This window comes from Helianthus annuus, chromosome 3, assembly GCF_002127325.2.
Source record: "Helianthus annuus cultivar XRQ/B chromosome 3, HanXRQr2.0-SUNRISE, whole genome shotgun sequence".
Lineage (NCBI taxonomy): Eukaryota > Viridiplantae > Streptophyta > Magnoliopsida > Asterales > Asteraceae > Helianthus > Helianthus annuus.
Window position 1 is genome coordinate 141,339,993 of NC_035435.2, and position 17,826 is coordinate 141,357,818.

Sequence of the window (17,826 nt, forward strand, 5' to 3'; positions counted from 1 at the left end):
ACCAATCTTTTTCTCCACTCATCCACAGCATCCACAACCTCCTCACCTTTGTACTTTGTTAAACATTCTGCAATCATTTCGTGTGTTTCTTTGACATGCATGTCCAGCTCTTTTGTTTTGGATTTTATCAGACAAATCCATTCCTGAAAAGATAACCAGCACATTCTTTTTATAAAGTAGCACAAATTGTAAAAGTAGCACATTCTTTTTATAAAGTAGCACAAATTGTAAAAGTAGCACATTTTCCATTTTTATTTTTACATATACATGATAAAAGTTTACAATAAAAGTAGCACATTTCAAACTAGCACAGTTTTATAATCCATTTAAACCAGCACACTTTAGCACATAAATCAGCACAATTTCACATTCCAAATTCTAACATTAAACTAACATATACTAGGTATAAACTAGCACAATTTAACATTCCAAACACTAAATGTCATAAAAGTAACACATTTTTTAACAAATGTCATAAAAGTAGCACATTTTTTCAATAACCATCTAAACCAGCACTTTTTTCAGTAATACTACAGATAAACACAATAAAATAGAAATTACCACTCCACTTGTTGGATTTGTAGGTGGAATTTGTGAGAGTTTTTCCTGGGATTATGGAATGTCCAAACTTTGTGTAATGTCTAGAGATTCTGGGAAGTCACTAAAGTAATGATTTCTAGCTTCATCAGTTTCCTTTGAGATTTGTTGATATGTGGATAGAGGTTGTTCAGCTGGTGCTTTTTTCTTTATCTTCAGTTTTACCTTCAAATTCTTTCGTTTTTCACCAGTTGTTGCTGCTTTCAAACTTGTTTTCTTCTTACTCTTCACCACCTTTTGAGTAGCTGTTTGTGTTGTCAAGGTGAGTTTCTGTGCTGGTTTCCCATCTTTTTCACTTCTCTTTCTTTTATTGCTTTTCACCACCGGACCAAGCTTTTTAATTGTATCATTTTTATGATACATTACAGCTGGTATCATCTTCTGTGTTGGATTTGTTCTTTGGTATGTATCATGCGCATAAACCAACTGATTGATTTACAAGTTAGTTTTTGTTATTATGTTTGATAAAAAACAATAAATATAAATCATTTTTAGATAACTACAACATACCACTAGAAATGTTATCGGTCCGATGTAATGTGCTGCTTTAGATTGGAACCAGCTTGTTGTCTTTCTGTTCAAGCAGTCGATCACGTAGCTGCACCAGTCAACATCCTTAATATCTACATCAGGTTGCAATGTTGTAAGGAATTTCATGTTGACGTTGCCACCGTGTGTGAGCTCTGCCATTATTGAGTTGAACATTACAAGAAAGTTCAGTTGAAATAGCCTTCCACTCTCCTTCTGTTCTTTCACAACATGAATAATATGATGCATTTTTGGCAGTTCATCATCAATTTTAAATTGATTTCTAAACTCTGCAACAACTGGATCACTCATTGATGGTTTAGTCAACTCCTTAACCTTCACTTTACCCATTGGTATGCCAAGAACTTCTTGTACTAGGTTAGGTGTTATCACTACATTATGTGTACCTAGATTCAGTGTGTTGATTGTAGGTTCATAATTGTTAGCGAGCCAGTATCCCAGATCAGTTGGTATTTTTGTTATATCAAAGTTCTTCATGCTTTCAAATCCCATGTTATCTACTTCTGCTTTCTGTTCGTCAGATAACACTTGCATGAATTGAGCAAGGTTTTTTGGGCTGTTCCTGATTCTAATTCTTTTTTTCTTATCAAATTCCTTGAAAAGTGTTGATCGTATAGGTTCAACGTTTGTGGCAACAGCTTTTAGTGCTGTTTTTTGTTTCTTTTCCGGTTGTTCGAAGTCACTGTCTGATGAGCCTGCAAGTAATTTCAGAAGAAACATAGTAACCAGCACAAGTTATAAAGTGTACTATATATTAAAAAAACAATAACCAGTACCATTTTGATCATTTAATACATAATAAACCATGATTTTTATAATTCAAAACATCATTGTTACATAAGGTTCAGAAAAACATGATCATAATACATAACAGCATTGATAACATTAGAAAACTAAAACAAACAACATAAACATGATGATCATAGCAGGAGCTGGCTAGATTGCTACTTCCTTCCAAAATTCTTGACTGAGATTATAGGTTTTCCTCATCTTCTTCATGTTTAGGTTGTAGGATGGGGATCTTTTGTTTTTCATCATCTTCTTCTTTTTTGGGTTGTACAACTGAGATTTCAGGTTTCTCATCAATCTCTTCTTTTATGGGATCTGAAGGTTCACCACCAGAAGTAGGATGATTGGTATAGTTTGGCCCCCAGATTGCTACTTCATTCCAAAATTTCGGACTCATATAATATTCCTTTTTTGTTGGTCTTACAACTTTTAGTGGAATGGGATGCAAAGGTTCATTATCAAAAGTAGGGATTGGTTCTCCTGGTTGTACAATTTGTAGTGGTTTGGGATTGTACAGCTCTGTTTTCACACACAAAAAAGCAACTGAAACTTATATTACTTATCTCCTGAATTTAAAAGTAGCACAGTCGGTAAACCAGCACAGATTTGGAACCCAAAAAAACCACTTGTGCTAGTTTCTTCTAAAACACTAAAGTAGCACAGACGGTAAACCAACTAGAATTTGTGCTAGTTTACTAGAAAACACTAAACCCTTTGTGCTAGTTTCTTCTAAAGCAATAAACTAGCACAGATAGTAAACTAGCACAGATAGTAAACCAGCACATATTTGGAACCCAAAAAACCAACTAGAACTTTGTGCTAGTTTCTTAAAAAACACTAAACTAGCACGGAAGTTAAACCAGCACCGATTTCAAAACCAGAAAACCAACCACAACTTTGTGCTAGATATTTCTAAAACACTAAACTAGCACATAGGTTAAACCAGCACATAAAATAAACCAGCACAAAAAATAAACCAGCACTATTTCATTAAAACACAACGATGGATCTGTTTTATAAAATGCAGAACATGAATCAGTTTAGACATATTAAAACCCTAGAAATCTGTTCGTTTACAGATCCTTAACAAACCTTCGAAATCGTCATCAGGTTTTGTTTCTTTATGCTTCTGGCTTCTTGTAGATCTCTTAGAACCTGTGTAATCGATTTGATTTCGAAGAAACTTAGAAAAACCGTACAAAATTGAAACGAATACACCAAAATGCAAAAAAAAATGGAACGTACTCTCTGAATCCATCGTTGATGCTGTTTTTGTTGTTGTTTGTTCGATTTTCGTCTCTCTTATTGTCGATTTTAGGGGACGTTTCTTAGCCATTGGGAAGTTTTGAGAGAGAGTGAAGAAGAACTGTTTTGAATCGTCAATAACTGCTTTCCTTTTTGTCCAGTACTATTTTTTTGTTTATGGCGAAAATACCCCCGCGCGTTTTAATTGTTTACTTATCTAGTTTAATATTAGGGATTTAATCTGGTCCATTGGTTGTTTAAAAACATGGTGTAGATTGCTTCTTAGGCAACTTAGGCAAAATAGGCTTCTTAGGGGAACCGCCCCCTATATATATATATATATATAGGTAGAGGATCCTGTAAAAAGTGGGTCTTTTGTAAGAAGTGTAAGAAATAATCTTGGAATGACAAGTGTCCCTCCTCTTAATTAATTCAAAAGGGTAGATTAGTAATTGTATTTTTTTGTCATTTAATTGATTTACAATACAACTGAAAAAAAAACTGACTATGAGAATGTTTAGGGATTGATCACAGTTCACGTCATCTTGTTAACCTTCCGTCATCGTCTTCTCCGAACTCCGATTCAGATCATCTTCTCCGATTTGAACAAAATATATTTAGGGAGTCCAGCGATGCAGGTTAATGTGTATCATAGTGTTTTATTCTGGTGTTCTATTAAGTTGTATGGTGTTATATTCATAGAAGGTTGCTGGGGATTCCAGATAAAACACCATGACTTGAATCATGGCGTGGTGTTTTATCTGGTGACATTGTTCATGGCATATTGCTGGGGATTCCAGATAAAACACCATGACTTGAATCATGGCGTGGTGTTTTATCTGGTGACATTGTTCATGGCATAGTGTTTTAAACATCTGGAGACAAAACACCACGCCATGAACAATGTCTCCAGATAAAACACCACGGCATGAATAATGTCTCCAGATAAAACACCACACCATGAACAATGTCTCCAGATAAAACACCACGCTATGAACAATGTCTCCAGATAAAACACCACGCCATGAATAATGTCTCCTGATAAAACACCATGACTTGAATCATAGATGTTTAAAACACCACACTATGAACAAGGTCTCCTGATAAAACACCATGACTTGAATCTGGGAATGTTTTGTATTTATAAAACACTACGCCATGAACAATGTCTCCAGATAAAACACCACGCCATCAACAATGTCTCCAGATAAAACACCATGACTTGAATCTGCGATTACGTTTTAAAAATCTGGGAATGTTTTAAAGTATGAAGAAATTCGCAGATTTTTTTTTTGGAGATTGATGGCGGTTACATATAATTCGCTGATCTTTAGGAGTTTGATGGGTGGTTTTGAAACGGTTACCATATTTAAAATGTTGGAAAAGTCACTATTGCCCTTCAATTTTACAAAAGCCCCTTCTAATTAAAACACAATTTACACTTTAATACCCTATTGATCTCAACCATTAGATCAAAGATCCAATGGCTTAAAACACTTCTTACACTTTGGACACTTTTTACCATATCCCTACCCTATATATATATATATATATATATATATATATATATATATATATATATATATATATATATATAAATGGGCTAACCCTACTCTAAGTATATACATGTACACTCTACGTACGTATGTGTATAAAAGTCTGTTATGAAATAACCATAACCAAATTAGCAAGATCTCAATTGATTTGATTATTTGCCTTTTTAAATCAGTGTGCATCCAAAATTCTGGAAAGGTCCAACTTCCAAGAATAATAAATTAATAAAGGAGTCTTATCTATAATTAATACAAAATGAATGACCAGAGGTGGACAAGGTAGAAAGAATGTTACTTGTTTTTGACTTTTTCCAAATAAATTTATACACTGATAATCACTTTCAAAACATGAAACCTAGTTTAAAGAATCATGTGAATCCACAAAAATTTGTAAATCAAAACCTACGACTAAAAGAACACTTTTAATCAACTCGAATTATTCATATACACAACCCTACACACTTTTACGATTGTTTAAAATTACTTTGTGTAAAGCGTTACGACTTGATATATATTATTAATATATAACAAGTGATATGAGAAAGGTGATTAAATTACATGATAAATGAGAATGAACGGAACCAGATAGAGTGTGTGTCAGTTGATCGATAAGTTTCCTTTTTGTTAGTAGTGATATTTAATATATTACGTCATTGTTTTCTGTAGGGCGACTCTTCGTATAGTTATCGATAAAATAGTTGAAACAAATGTAATTAAATTTTTTTATTAAGACCCCTAAGTATATAACTATATTGTAAACACTTGATATTTACCGGTAAAAGATGAAGCGAAATAAACAAATTGATAGTTAATGACAAAATAAAGTTCCACTCCATGATGACATGTAACTAAAAAGGGAATGAGGACATAAATCACAAGGGAGTGTGGTCATATCCATGAAAAGGTGGGTAAAGTGTGTTAGATGTGCACACAATGTCGTCATAATGTTAAATTCTAATAACAATTATATATTTCGTTTGAACATCTTCTTTACATGTCAAAAGTGATAAAACCCTCCCAAAACACTTCTTTTTGTTGATTTACTAAATTGCAAAAGCGAAACATTGGAAGTTAACATATTATTATACTAGTAGGGGCCAATTGGGGACATCTCAACTCTTATGTGGATGAAAACTTTAAGAATTATTTTGTGCTATGAATTATTTTACTTTTAAGCTTTGTTGCACAACAATCCACATGAAATACATGATGTATGCTAATTGTAAATAAAGAAGAAGGAAAAAAAAATCAGGTTAACTAGATTTTTTAATGGTAAATGTTACCCCCTACTATATATTGCACCTACATATAAGGCTGTCAATAGGTAACATGTTAAGACACGATAACAGAAAAGTACATCATGTGATTTTTTATGTTTTTAAAAATAATCAAAATTTGAAAGTTAAGATCCATTATTTCTCATTCTAGGTGCATAAAATATACATCTGTCTTATTGACATTGGATATAAAGTAGTTAAACGAGCCGTATTCATGTTTAAAATATTTGTTGTTCGCGTTATCAGATACCTGTTAAACCTGCTAATACATGATTTGCCAGCCATACTTACAAATACAAAATTACACCTTTAACCAGATTTGAACCTGAGATCTCCCTTTTTAAGAGGCATAAGCCTCTACCCACTAGATAAGATATTATTTTGTTAATGATCGTAGATATTTCTTATAACAACATTGTCATAAATAGAAACTTGGTGTAGTGGTGGTTGTAAGTAAGATAGAATAATCCCTCAATTATTAAATACGAATGCGTATTGCATATCACTACTCAATCATGCACGACAATTCCAAACACACGATACTTACCCTAACACACACGAGATAAAAACAAAGTTTGAGATATCATTCGAAAGCGTTGTGGAATCGGTTCGAGGGCAACCTAAAGCCACAACTTTAAGACTAAACTGATAAAGGTGATATTAGATTGAAGAAAGATCAACATGTAATTGATATTTGATGGAATGCTTGGGTCCATGGCATGGCATAGAAAAAGGTGAACATGAAAGGGAATCTTCTCCATTTGCTTTTTTAACGGTGAGAATCTTTAATTTGTTGTGAGAGATATCTCATACCCTCCTAAACAGAGGGCCCTAACTCCACTATGGTCAAACTATGTTGTCTTAATCGGGTCCACGCTGACGTTAGAGTTTGGCTAACAGCGTTCCTCGGGACTAAAACCCGAGGTGGCTCTAGCTCGAATTCTTGACCTAGAGTCTAGAAGAACTAGCTTTCATTGCCTTTATCTACCAAATGTGGCACTAGTTGGGATTGAACTTGGGCCTCCAAAGAGAATCCTAAGTCTATCCAACCACTAGACACAAATTTGCTAGTATGATGGTTTTCACCAATAGTGAGGGTATAGCATCTTGCTACTCTTCTAATGCATTGTCTTGTTCTAAGTATGGCAGTTTTCACCAATAATGAGGGTGTAGCTTCTTGCTACTCTTTTAATGCATTGTCTTGATCTTAAGGGGATGGGGTGGTTATCACTTGCAAAAATTTCATCACTCACAACATTCAATCAAGTTCTGTCATGTCATCAACCATTATTCCATTACTCACAACCTTTTTAGTGGCAATGGTCATCACTCACAACACCCAACAATAAACCCTCACACCCCCTCACATCCAATTATAATGGAATAGCCTATAACGCGTGAAATATATCATGGAATCCTTCCATCACGCGTTGAACTGTTTGAGTGGTGGTGGTTTATTTGTTCCCACCACGCGTTATAAAAAACCATCACAGACAAATTTTTGTCCACCCCGCCTCCCCTAATAAAAGAGTAATGAGGGTAGGTTTAAAGTCTTGTTTATACTAAATGTTTGGCGTAATGCTAACAATGTTGTTTTCAATAAACTTGTTTTAACTCATGTAGCATCTTAATTTCTGATGTTATATTTTGAGAATAAGTTATTTTATAAAAATATTGATGAATTCCAAATTATTAAGTGTTGCATGGAATCAAAGAAATTATTATGAAAATTAAACTAAGATGTTGTCAACCAAGGTAGTCATTCAACAATTAAAAGTTGATGGGTAAGGTGTAAGGCCATAAACCTGGGGATCGTTACAATTGGATCATTGTATCAAAACATAGTATCAAAACATAGTTTCTAAACTGATAATAGTCATCACATTGCAATGCAAAGTAGGTCAAAACATCAAGTATTGGTTACATCAATTTGTCAAGTTTAAACAAAACATTTAAATAACATAAATGGTCATCTAAGGTAGATAGAATGCCATTCCAAAAAGTAGGGGAGCCTTTAATCAATTCGGTGGACTTCCTATGAAGCATCAACTTGTTTAACCTGACACGCATGCTAAAAAAAGGTAAGCTAACCTAAGTGAGTCTTAGTTTAAACAAAAACAAGAAGTTACAATTTATATAAAATCTTTAGTCATTTCATCAAAACACATTTTAACATCAAACATACATATCAACTTCAACCGTAAGTAAACAGTAACTTGTGAAGCGATTTTCACTATCAACTGCTCGATACGACGCCAGACAAGTTTACCCTGCGTAAGACTCCATGCCTGCTACATCGTCGCCCTCACATGACCATCAAATAAGGCAATCACTCAAAATCATCATCAATCATTTAAACTTACACTTATCAATCAAGGTTAAACACAAAGTATCAATCAATCAATAATCACATAATAATGATTAAGTACTTCTATGGCTGATACCATTTAAGGTAGGATGCATATCTGCTCAGAATGTTAAAAAGAGGCCATCTGGAACTCACCTGGTCGTTAACTTCTTTTACCATTTTAATGTACGATCTGACTCTTGTACGCTCGGTCAACTGGTCTAAGATACACACATAACTCATCAACATTACGCCCTTAATACCTAGTGAAAAGTAGAGCTTTGAGCAGGCAGGTAATGCCACACGCGACGTTGCTCTTGGGCAGCATTGCGACCCATCAAGGATCGCCTTAAGCTAAGTACATTATGTATACTAGCTTTCACGAATTGCTCGCTTTATGTTGCACGCATAGCCAACGCAAAGTGGCACACTACATATTCATAAACAAGGAGCGTGAATTGGCACGCAACATACCTTGTGAGCACCCTAGTCGCGCAAAGAAGCAGTTGCTCTCATATTTGGTCTTGTTTCACGTCAAGATCCAACGTGTTTCATCGTAAACTCATTAGAATCGATTCATAACATCAATTTTTGCATTAAACATAAAAAACATAACAACTTTTATGTGATTATTCTTAATTGTTCGTGATTCGCATGAACCAAACCCAAACCTGTCAAAACGTTACTTGAAACGGGTTTTGCTTCATTCTTTTCTTCAAGAACCAGCATAAACAATCCGTTTTGCACTTTCTGTCTTTAGAGTTTTAGAAAGATGATGATGAACAAGGAGGCTTTACAAACCTTTTCCTTTATAAAGTTTGATGCATCAATTTCCTTAATTGTTCTCTTTTTGGGCTTTTGGTGGTTTTATTTATTTCATATTGGGGTGTTACATGAATTTACTTTAAAAATAGGGAAACTAAATTTTTGGTTGGCTGGTTGACACAACTATGCCTTAAAAAAAACCTACGTAATCATGCCATACATTGTTGGACACCAAAATTAACATGAAATAGAAGTCTAATGATTTGGTTAGAAAAATTGGTTTGGTATGATCAATTGCATCCCTAATTATGTTTGGATTTTAGATTGCAAAATCAAAAGCGATCAAACCCAATTCTATGAATTTTGAAAATAAACGGGACAATTCAAATTTAAGTTTAGCTAATGATAACTAAATTGAATTCTTAGGTATCTAAACATGACTAATTAGATGCTTATAGCTGATATATAAGACAAATGAAGTTAAATTAGTCATGTGATTGAAGAATTTGGCCACTTCGGTTGCATGGGCGAAGCTTTTAGTTATAGGTCATACGTTACATATTTATAAAATCAAAGTTTTTTACAATTAAAATAGAGTTTACAATGATAATTCATATAATGTTAACCACGTATTCAAACAATTTATATAATGTTTTATTTCATCTATAACTCTCAACCATATATCTCCTGATCTCACTTAATTGATCATGTATGATGCTAGTAAAAATTAAAAGGTGACTCCAAATTTGCTTCATCAATTATCCAAATTTACCGTTAAAAAAAAGTTGACTCCACAAATATGTCGATACTTTTATGGTTTTATAAAAAGCGTGACAAAAGTCTTCATCCCCTTTTATTTAAAAAGTTGCTTTTTGGTAATAGAAAATCTGAATTTATAGATAGAGAGAGAGAGAGAGCAAAGAATAGTGGCAGTATGGTCAAAATGAAAGGATGGAACTTAACCCATCTTTAAAGCCAAGAATCTCCGGGAAAAACAATTTTTAAGTTCATGACTGGTCCAAGAACCACTCTTTTAGAACAATTTGATTCAAGATAGATTGATATTCTAAAGTGGACATTTCAAGTCTCTATGTTTCTTTTATATTCACTTTAAAAATCTATTCGGCAAAAGTAAAAACACATATTTTACTAATTTCGAGAAAATAACGTTCATGTGGTGATGTTAATAGCCGAAAGACGTGGGGGGGGGGTACAAGCACTAATCGGCATTTATCTCAGTTGCTGAGTGTTATGTGCCTTATGTCCAAGACTTGATGCAATACTACTATTGAGTCAAGGATCTCACTGAAAACAGCATCTCTATTCCTACGGGGTATAGGTAAGGCTGTCTACATCTTACCCTCCTCAGACCCTTACTAGTCTTTGCTATTGATAGAATTTAATGATAATGGTGGTGTGGTGGTGATGTGACTTTAAAAATCTATTCATAGTACTTTCATTGGTAAACAAGTTTTTACGTGTAACACAAGCTATGGAGTTTGAATCCTATAGGATTACTATTAGGGGGTAGGGACGCACATCACTTATCACTCATTCACAATTTTCAATCAAATTTCGTCATGTCAAGTATTATTTCATCACTAGTGATGGATTTTACTGGAAATGTCCATCACTTGTGATGGAATTCCATCATTCACAACATTTTCTTTTTTGTTTTTAAAATAAATTAACAATAAAACAATAAATTATAAATTATAAATTTCATTTAAATTAAAAACAATATTTATAGAAATATTTTAGACGACAATAAAAATAAAAACATACATAAAGAAACTATACTCCTCGTCCGAATTAGGAAATTCCAAACCTAAATAACCTACAAGTTCAATTAAATCGTATTTCAAACAAAAGTGAATTTCTTCATCACGCAAGTCTTGTTGGATATTTTCGGGAACGGGAACTTGTGTAGGAGGATCCGGCTCCCAATCTGAAGATATTGCACGCCCGTCTTCTTTGATTAGCATATTGTGCAATATGATACATGCATATACTATGCTATGTATTGATTAACGCATAACAAACCGCTCGGCTTAGTATGCCTCATCTCCCCTTTAAAACACCAAAAGCCCTCTCAACATCTTTTCTTGCCGATTCTTGCAACCTTTTGAACGCCTTTTCTTTAGCCTCGACAGGAAATGAAGGAGCTTTCACAAAAACAGACCATGATGGGTAGATACCATCCACAAGAAGAAAGCCTCGTCTGTAATATCTTCCGTTAACATAGAATGGACAGAAGGGTGCGGTACCATCCGTTACGGTTTGAAACAACGACGACATGTGCAAAACATTGTTGTCGTTGTTTGAACCTGGAACACCAAAATATGAATGCCAAAACCATAAATCATTCGACGTCACCTCTTTAAGTATGATGGTTGGTCTTTTGACATCACCCCTAACATACGCCCCTCACAACTCTCTTGGACAATTTCTCCATTCGATATGTGTACAATCAATGCTACCGAGCATCCCTGGAAAATGCCATCTAGCCTCATGTGCGGCTTAAATACGTGAGATGTCGTGTCTCGTCAGTTTACGTAAAAACTCTTTACCATACAATTTAATGATCGCGTTACAAAAAAAAAAAAAATGCAGTCATTCACGTGAAGTTCTGTCACACCCCGATTTCCACACGTTTCACCGGTGGGCCCGGTGGGGGATTACCGTGACGTAGTTGGTAACAATATAGTCAAACAACACAATATTTAAATGCACAGCGGAAGCATAAAGATAGATATATTTCAACCAACAAATGTAATATCCAAGTATCACAAGTAGTCGAAATAATCCACAGGGGATCAAACATAAAATAGGAAATAATGTTCAACAGATAATGGCATCCAAGCTTGCGAGACTCTAACGATTCTAAGGAGTGGCCAGCCTAATTCGTGTAGAACCTGCATTTAATCTTTTTGGGGAAAATACGTCAGTTTACACTGGTAAATACATTCAACCGACACTTTAACAAAAGAGTTTAATAAAATTGATTTGAATGCACGAGGCACAAACTTTTATAACTTGGGATAATTAATTAAATCTAATCTTGTATGAGAATTACATGTTCGTTATGCGTTCAGTTGCCCGGTTCGTGCCGGATTTAAGGTTAATTGACACACCACATAGTACAAAACCGCGGCGGGAAAACCAACGGTTATACCTTTATAAGTATGGACACATTTTCGGGTGTACGCCTACACCCGCGTGTCAAGGTCGTGGCCATTTCGTAAAATGATGCCAAGCATATCCGGGACATGGTCATTAAGCTCCCAAAGGCGTAAAACAAACAAAACCAGATTTTTAAACGGGTCACATTGATAATACCCAACTACTAATGAGTTAGGGTCAATTGCCCGACCAAGCGGTATTTTATATACCGTACCCCAAGCCCGTATAAGGGAAAATAAGTTAAAAGTATTTACCTGAGCAAGTAATAACCACAACAAGCAAATGCAAGTATCTTTTACTGGTCTCCTTGATGTGTGTAAAATGCAACATATAAATTACATCAATTAAGGCATAAAACTAACCCTTTTTAAGTACTAATGTTGGAAAAAGAGTGTTTTTGTCTTCCTTTTGTATTTTCAGGATGAAATGAGCTCAAATTCACAAAAGAAGCAAAAAGACAACTAATTCTAGCATAAATACAAGAAAAGGAATAAAAGTAGACTGCCCGAACCCTCAACGGCATCCTCCAAAGCAAAAAAGAGAAAACAGAAGCCTGAACACGCCCCGTGCTCAGCCAGCACGGGGCCGTGCCCAAGAAGCAGTAGAAAAGACAAACTTGTAGAAGCTTCTATTGCCCACCACGGGGCCGTGTCCAGTGAGCACGGGAGCGTGGTGAAAGTACAGCAGGCGCATTAATTGTAATTGCGAATTACAATTAATGAGGAGAGAGAGTGTCAGACGGGCACGGGGGCGTGTCCAGCGGACACGCGGCCGTGCCCAGCCTTCTGTTCAGCCTATAAATAGGAGTGCTTGGTTTCATTCCATCTCATCCCTTGGCACACCACCTCTCTCACACTTCATCCACCACCCACCACCACCATAACACCATCATCCACCACCATCATCCATTGTCCATCGTAGAGTGTGTGAGTCGTCTCGGGATCCAAGATTGATAGTAAGAGTTCTTGACAATCAAGGCCATGTTTGCCTAAGTCTCTTACATCACTTGGTGAAGACAAGTGTTTAGTATAATACTTTTTATTTTTAATCTTTTGCACTTTTTATTTGGTTTTGTATTAATGACTTTAATAACTAGTTGCTTATGTTGAAGGTGATCTTTCCTTATCGTTTGTCCGTGGTGTCTTGGCATTATTTTACTGTCTATATAAAATAAAAGATTTTCACCATTCATATCTCCACAGTCTATATGGAGGTATGTTGGCTACCTGGTCGGGGTTTAAGGGAACGGTTTGGTAAGGGTCTTGCCCTTGTTCAGCGTTTAGAGGTCCTGCAAGGGACCTGGGTCAAATTTAGTAGGATCTCCTTCAATGCCCATAGGTATTGGATGGCGGGGATCCAAACTCTTTGACCCCCTCATAAGTTAACTACTATTAATACTATAACCCAGCTATTTAGGACTGTATCCCTGCTGACTCAGACTACTTAGCCGAGGGTAACGTCACCGCCAAAAGCGGGGCCTACCATAATTTGCATTAATAACTTAATTCATTATCTTCCAATAATCCAACCCTTTAGGATTGTATCCTTGCTGACTCAAACTACTGGGTTGAGGGTAACGTCGCCTTCAAAAGAGGGGCCTACTACAATAACTAAGATAATCTCTTAAACAAGTGCAAAAGTGCGAAAATAATCAAAGGTTATACTAATACACGAGTCGGATCCAAGTGATTCATCTTGTCTATCTGTTTTTATTTTTATTTTATTTTTCAGCATTTAGTTAGTTTTTATTTTCTTAGTTTAAAAATATTTTTCTCACTTTTTGATTTGATTAGACGTTGAGGATAAACCGGTATTAAAAGCTCTTGTGTCCTTGGACGACCTCGGTATCTTACCAACACTATACTACGTCCACGATGGGTGCACTTGCCCATATGTGTGTTTAGTGTTAGTGAATATCGTGTTTTATAAATTTAAAACTTGGCTAAAGGTGTAAAAAGGGCTTAATTATATATTAAAAATATATTACACTACACACGCATTAAGTTTTTGGCGCCGTTGCCGGGGACACAAGGATTTTAAGAAAGCTTAAAATCAACGGCCTAATCAGTTTTTCAAAACCTTTTTAAAACGCGCGCACATTTTTCTGCATTTTAGTTTAGTTTGCATTTACAGTAGCCTGAACACGGGGCCGTGCTCGCTGAACACGCCCCCGTGCTGCATATTTTTAGTTAGATACCCAGATACAGAGTCTGAACACGGGGCCGTGCTCACTGAACACGCCCCCGTGCTCAACGTGACCAGTAACTTTAATTAAAACACCCAGATACAGACCCTGACCACGGGGCCGTGTTCACCAGACACGGGGCCGTGTCCAGCTTCTGTTTCCGTCTTATTTTTGTTTTCTGGTCCCGAGACTCAGTTGTGGTCTGTTGAGTGATTCTTATGGATCAATACTCAAGAGGTTACAACTACACCTATGATGAGTATGATTATAGGGGTAATTATTGCACTAATTGTCGTAACGCACGCTCGGTTCAATATAATAACTCATATCAACCATCCAATTCATACAACTATTATGAGGAGCCCAGGTACGAGCCGTCAACTTCATACACATCCTATGAAGACCAAAGGTATGAACCTCCTCCCTCATACTCATATTTTGATGAACCAAGGTATGATCCTTCATACTCATACTTTGAAGATTCAAGATATGAGCCACCACCTTCATACTCTTATTATGAGGAACCATGGCGTGAACAACCCACCTCATATGAGTACTATGAAGAACAAAGTTTCAACCCTTATCCATCATATACTTACAATGAAGAACAATGGTGTGAACCATCTACTTCATATGAGTACTATGAGGAGCCAAGGATCGAACAACCGGATTCAAGCTTTGAGGATCCCAATTCTTTTTCTCTCACCGAAGTGACCAATAGGATATTAGAACACATTAAAACTATCGAACGTTACATGAAAGAATCTCGCGCAAGGGAAGAGGAATCCCGCGCAAGAGAAGAATTAAATTGTAATAATAACGTAGAGATAGTTGAAAATGTAAAAATGGAAGAACAAGAAAGTGAAAAACCGACACATGAGTTAAACAATGAAAAAGGTGAGTCCGATAACGTTAAATTACAAGAAGAGTCTAATTTTGAAGAAATTAATCTCTTGTCACCTACTTTCGAAAATCATTGTTTAGTAACCCCTCATGCCAAGTTTTTAAAAGAGTTAAACACTAGTGCTAAAATCAAAGAAATGGTAAGTGTTAAGTTAACTAATGATCAAACCTCACTAATAAAAGAAGATCCTTTTGAAATTAACATTACACCGGTTCCATGTTTCTTTCAAAATTCCTTTATTAGTAATATCACCATTGATAAAGATCTTTGTGTTAACATAATGCCTAACTACATTTTTGAAAAATTAAGTATTAGTGATTTCGCTCCACTTCAAATACCCATTTTTCTATCCAACCGGAAAGTAATAAAATCAATCGGTGTAGTTGAGGATGTCTTGGTTCAAACAAATCAAATGGTTATTCCAACCGACTGTGTCATCCTCGATGACGCTCCTCTAGTCTTGGGAAAACCTTTTGTAAAAACTCATGAAGCTTTGAAAAACCGGAAATTTAACAATCTACCTCTTCAGTTAGGGGCATTCAAAAGGAGCATAGATCTTGAGCGTTCAATGAAATATCCTTTTGGCAATAATGACCCCCTAATTGAAGATGAGCCAGAACCACCCGATAAGGAGGGTCTAGCCAAGGACCCTTATAAACGTGGCGCACCACGGAGGCATTCCGCGGAACTATCCTTAGTTTTAGATTAGTTTAACTTTTATGCTTTCTAGTTTAGTTTTAATTTTCAGGAATAAAACACACTCAGGATGGTGAAGGATGCTAAGGGAAGCTTGAACCAACACCCCATACATAAAAACAGAGCCTTCCGACGATTTTTCTTCATTACAGCAAGTTCAGCACGGGGCCGTGCTCACCCAACACGCCCCGGTGCCCAAAACTCTGCAGAAATGCCCAGTTCAGGTATCTGGACACGGGGCCGTGCTCATTGAACACGCCCCCGTGCCCAGCCTTCTGTTTACTTTTGGTACTGGCAGTCTGGACATGGGGCCGTGCTCAGCCAACACCACCCCGTGTTCAGCTACCCAGTACCATAAAATCTTGTTTTTAACCCACTTTTACACATTCTAATCAACCGAAAATCTTATTTTTGGGACACATTGAGGACAATGTGTAATTTAAGTGTGGGGGGAAGCTAACACTTTGAAATTTTGCAAGTCCTAACAACAAGCCTTACACAAAACTCTATTGGAACCGCTAAACACCCCAAATTTTTTTTCAAAAATTTTTCATTTTTTTTTACTTGTCTAAAGTTTAAGTTAGGAATCACAAGTTTAATAAGGTTATATTTTTATGAAATTTACAACCAAGAGCGTCGTGATAACAAGAACCAACATAAGAAAATTATGAAACGACATAACAAGTCTAGTTAAAATTCGATTATTTATATTTGATCACATTAAAAACCCATTCCCACAAAAGTGAGTTTTGAGCCTTTATTGAGCATACAAATTTACATCTTTAGACTAAATGCTCATTTTTCGTTTCTTGTGTGAATAGCCGCTTGGTTCTTACAACTCTAGAACTTGCCACGACGATTCATTCCCGGTCCTTACTAACTTAAACCCAAGTAAGTAAATGATGGAGGCATTAGGACTAACCATTTTTCTTTCTACACCATTATTTTTCATTTTTTTACCACCTACCCAAAATCCCCCTAGTTAACCCCTTTGAGCCTAAACCTTTCATTTCATTACCCTAAACCCTTTTTACCCACCAAAAACCCTTTTTATTTTTCACCCTTTATTTTAGTAACAAGCTCGGTTTTTCGCAAGCTCGTTCTTTTATGCGACTAATCTTTCCTTAAAAAAAATGATGATGAAGTTAAAAACAAACAAAGCTATACAAACAAAAGCTTGTTTGGAGAAATACTTCAAAACAAAAAGTCACTAAAAACAAAGTGTGTTACGAAAACCGACGCTTTTTACACTTTTCGCCCTTTTACTAACACTAACCCAACCACCCACCTTTAGCCCAAGCCTAACCCTTCACCCAAAAAGCCCTCTTGATATTTACAAAGGTATAAAGTTAAAAAGGAGGAGGATTGATTGCTTGGCAAGCCTATGGAAGGCGTAAGTTCCATGCCGCTCTCGAGTGATTCACTAAAAATACACCTTCGGCCGAGTGTTGAGTGATTTATCCCGTGAGGTATGTGAACTTGTATATAAATGGAATTTTAAAAAAGGCATGTTATGCCCAAATAAGTAATTTATCCTATGAAACGTTCTAAATAAATCATAACGAATAGGATTGTAAATAAATAAAAATAAAACCTAAAAAGATCTTGGATTCCCGACACTCTATGACAAGCCAAAAACTTTCTCTTCTACCCATTCCATTTGGGAGTGTAAGCCACATTTAAAGAGTTTTGCTTGAGGACAAGCAAAAGTTCAAGTGTGGGGGTATTTGATGTGT

At 35.8% G+C, this 17,826-nt stretch overlaps 1 protein-coding gene across 1 annotated transcript; it reads right to left on the minus strand.

Annotated features, from left to right (window-relative positions):
- Positions 1-2,119: 2,119 nt before the first annotated feature.
- On the minus strand, positions 2,120-3,498 carry LOC118490517. Its single transcript, XM_035988195.1, has 3 exons — positions 3,181-3,498; positions 3,028-3,090; positions 2,120-2,454 (listed from the first exon to the last, which is right to left on the minus strand). The coding sequence occupies exons 1-3, from the start codon at positions 3,269-3,271 to the stop codon at positions 2,120-2,122; spliced, it is 489 nt and encodes a 162-aa protein (XP_035844088.1). The 5' UTR covers positions 3,272-3,498.
- Between the last annotated feature and the right edge of the window lie 14,328 nt (positions 3,499-17,826).

Excerpts from the sequence above, each read along its gene's own strand:
- LOC118490517 (XM_035988195.1), bottom strand. The coding sequence starts at position 3,271 with ATGGCTAAGAAACGTCCCCTAAAATCGACAATAAGAGAGACGAAAATC. Across the intron at positions 3,091-3,180 it reads ATCAACGATGGATTCAGAGA|GTTCTAAGAGATCTACAAGA; the intron begins GTACGTTCCATT and ends TCGATTACACAG. Across the intron at positions 2,455-3,027 it reads ACCTGATGACGATTTCGAAG|AGCTGTACAATCCCAAACCA; the intron begins GTTTGTTAAGGA and ends GTGTGAAAACAG.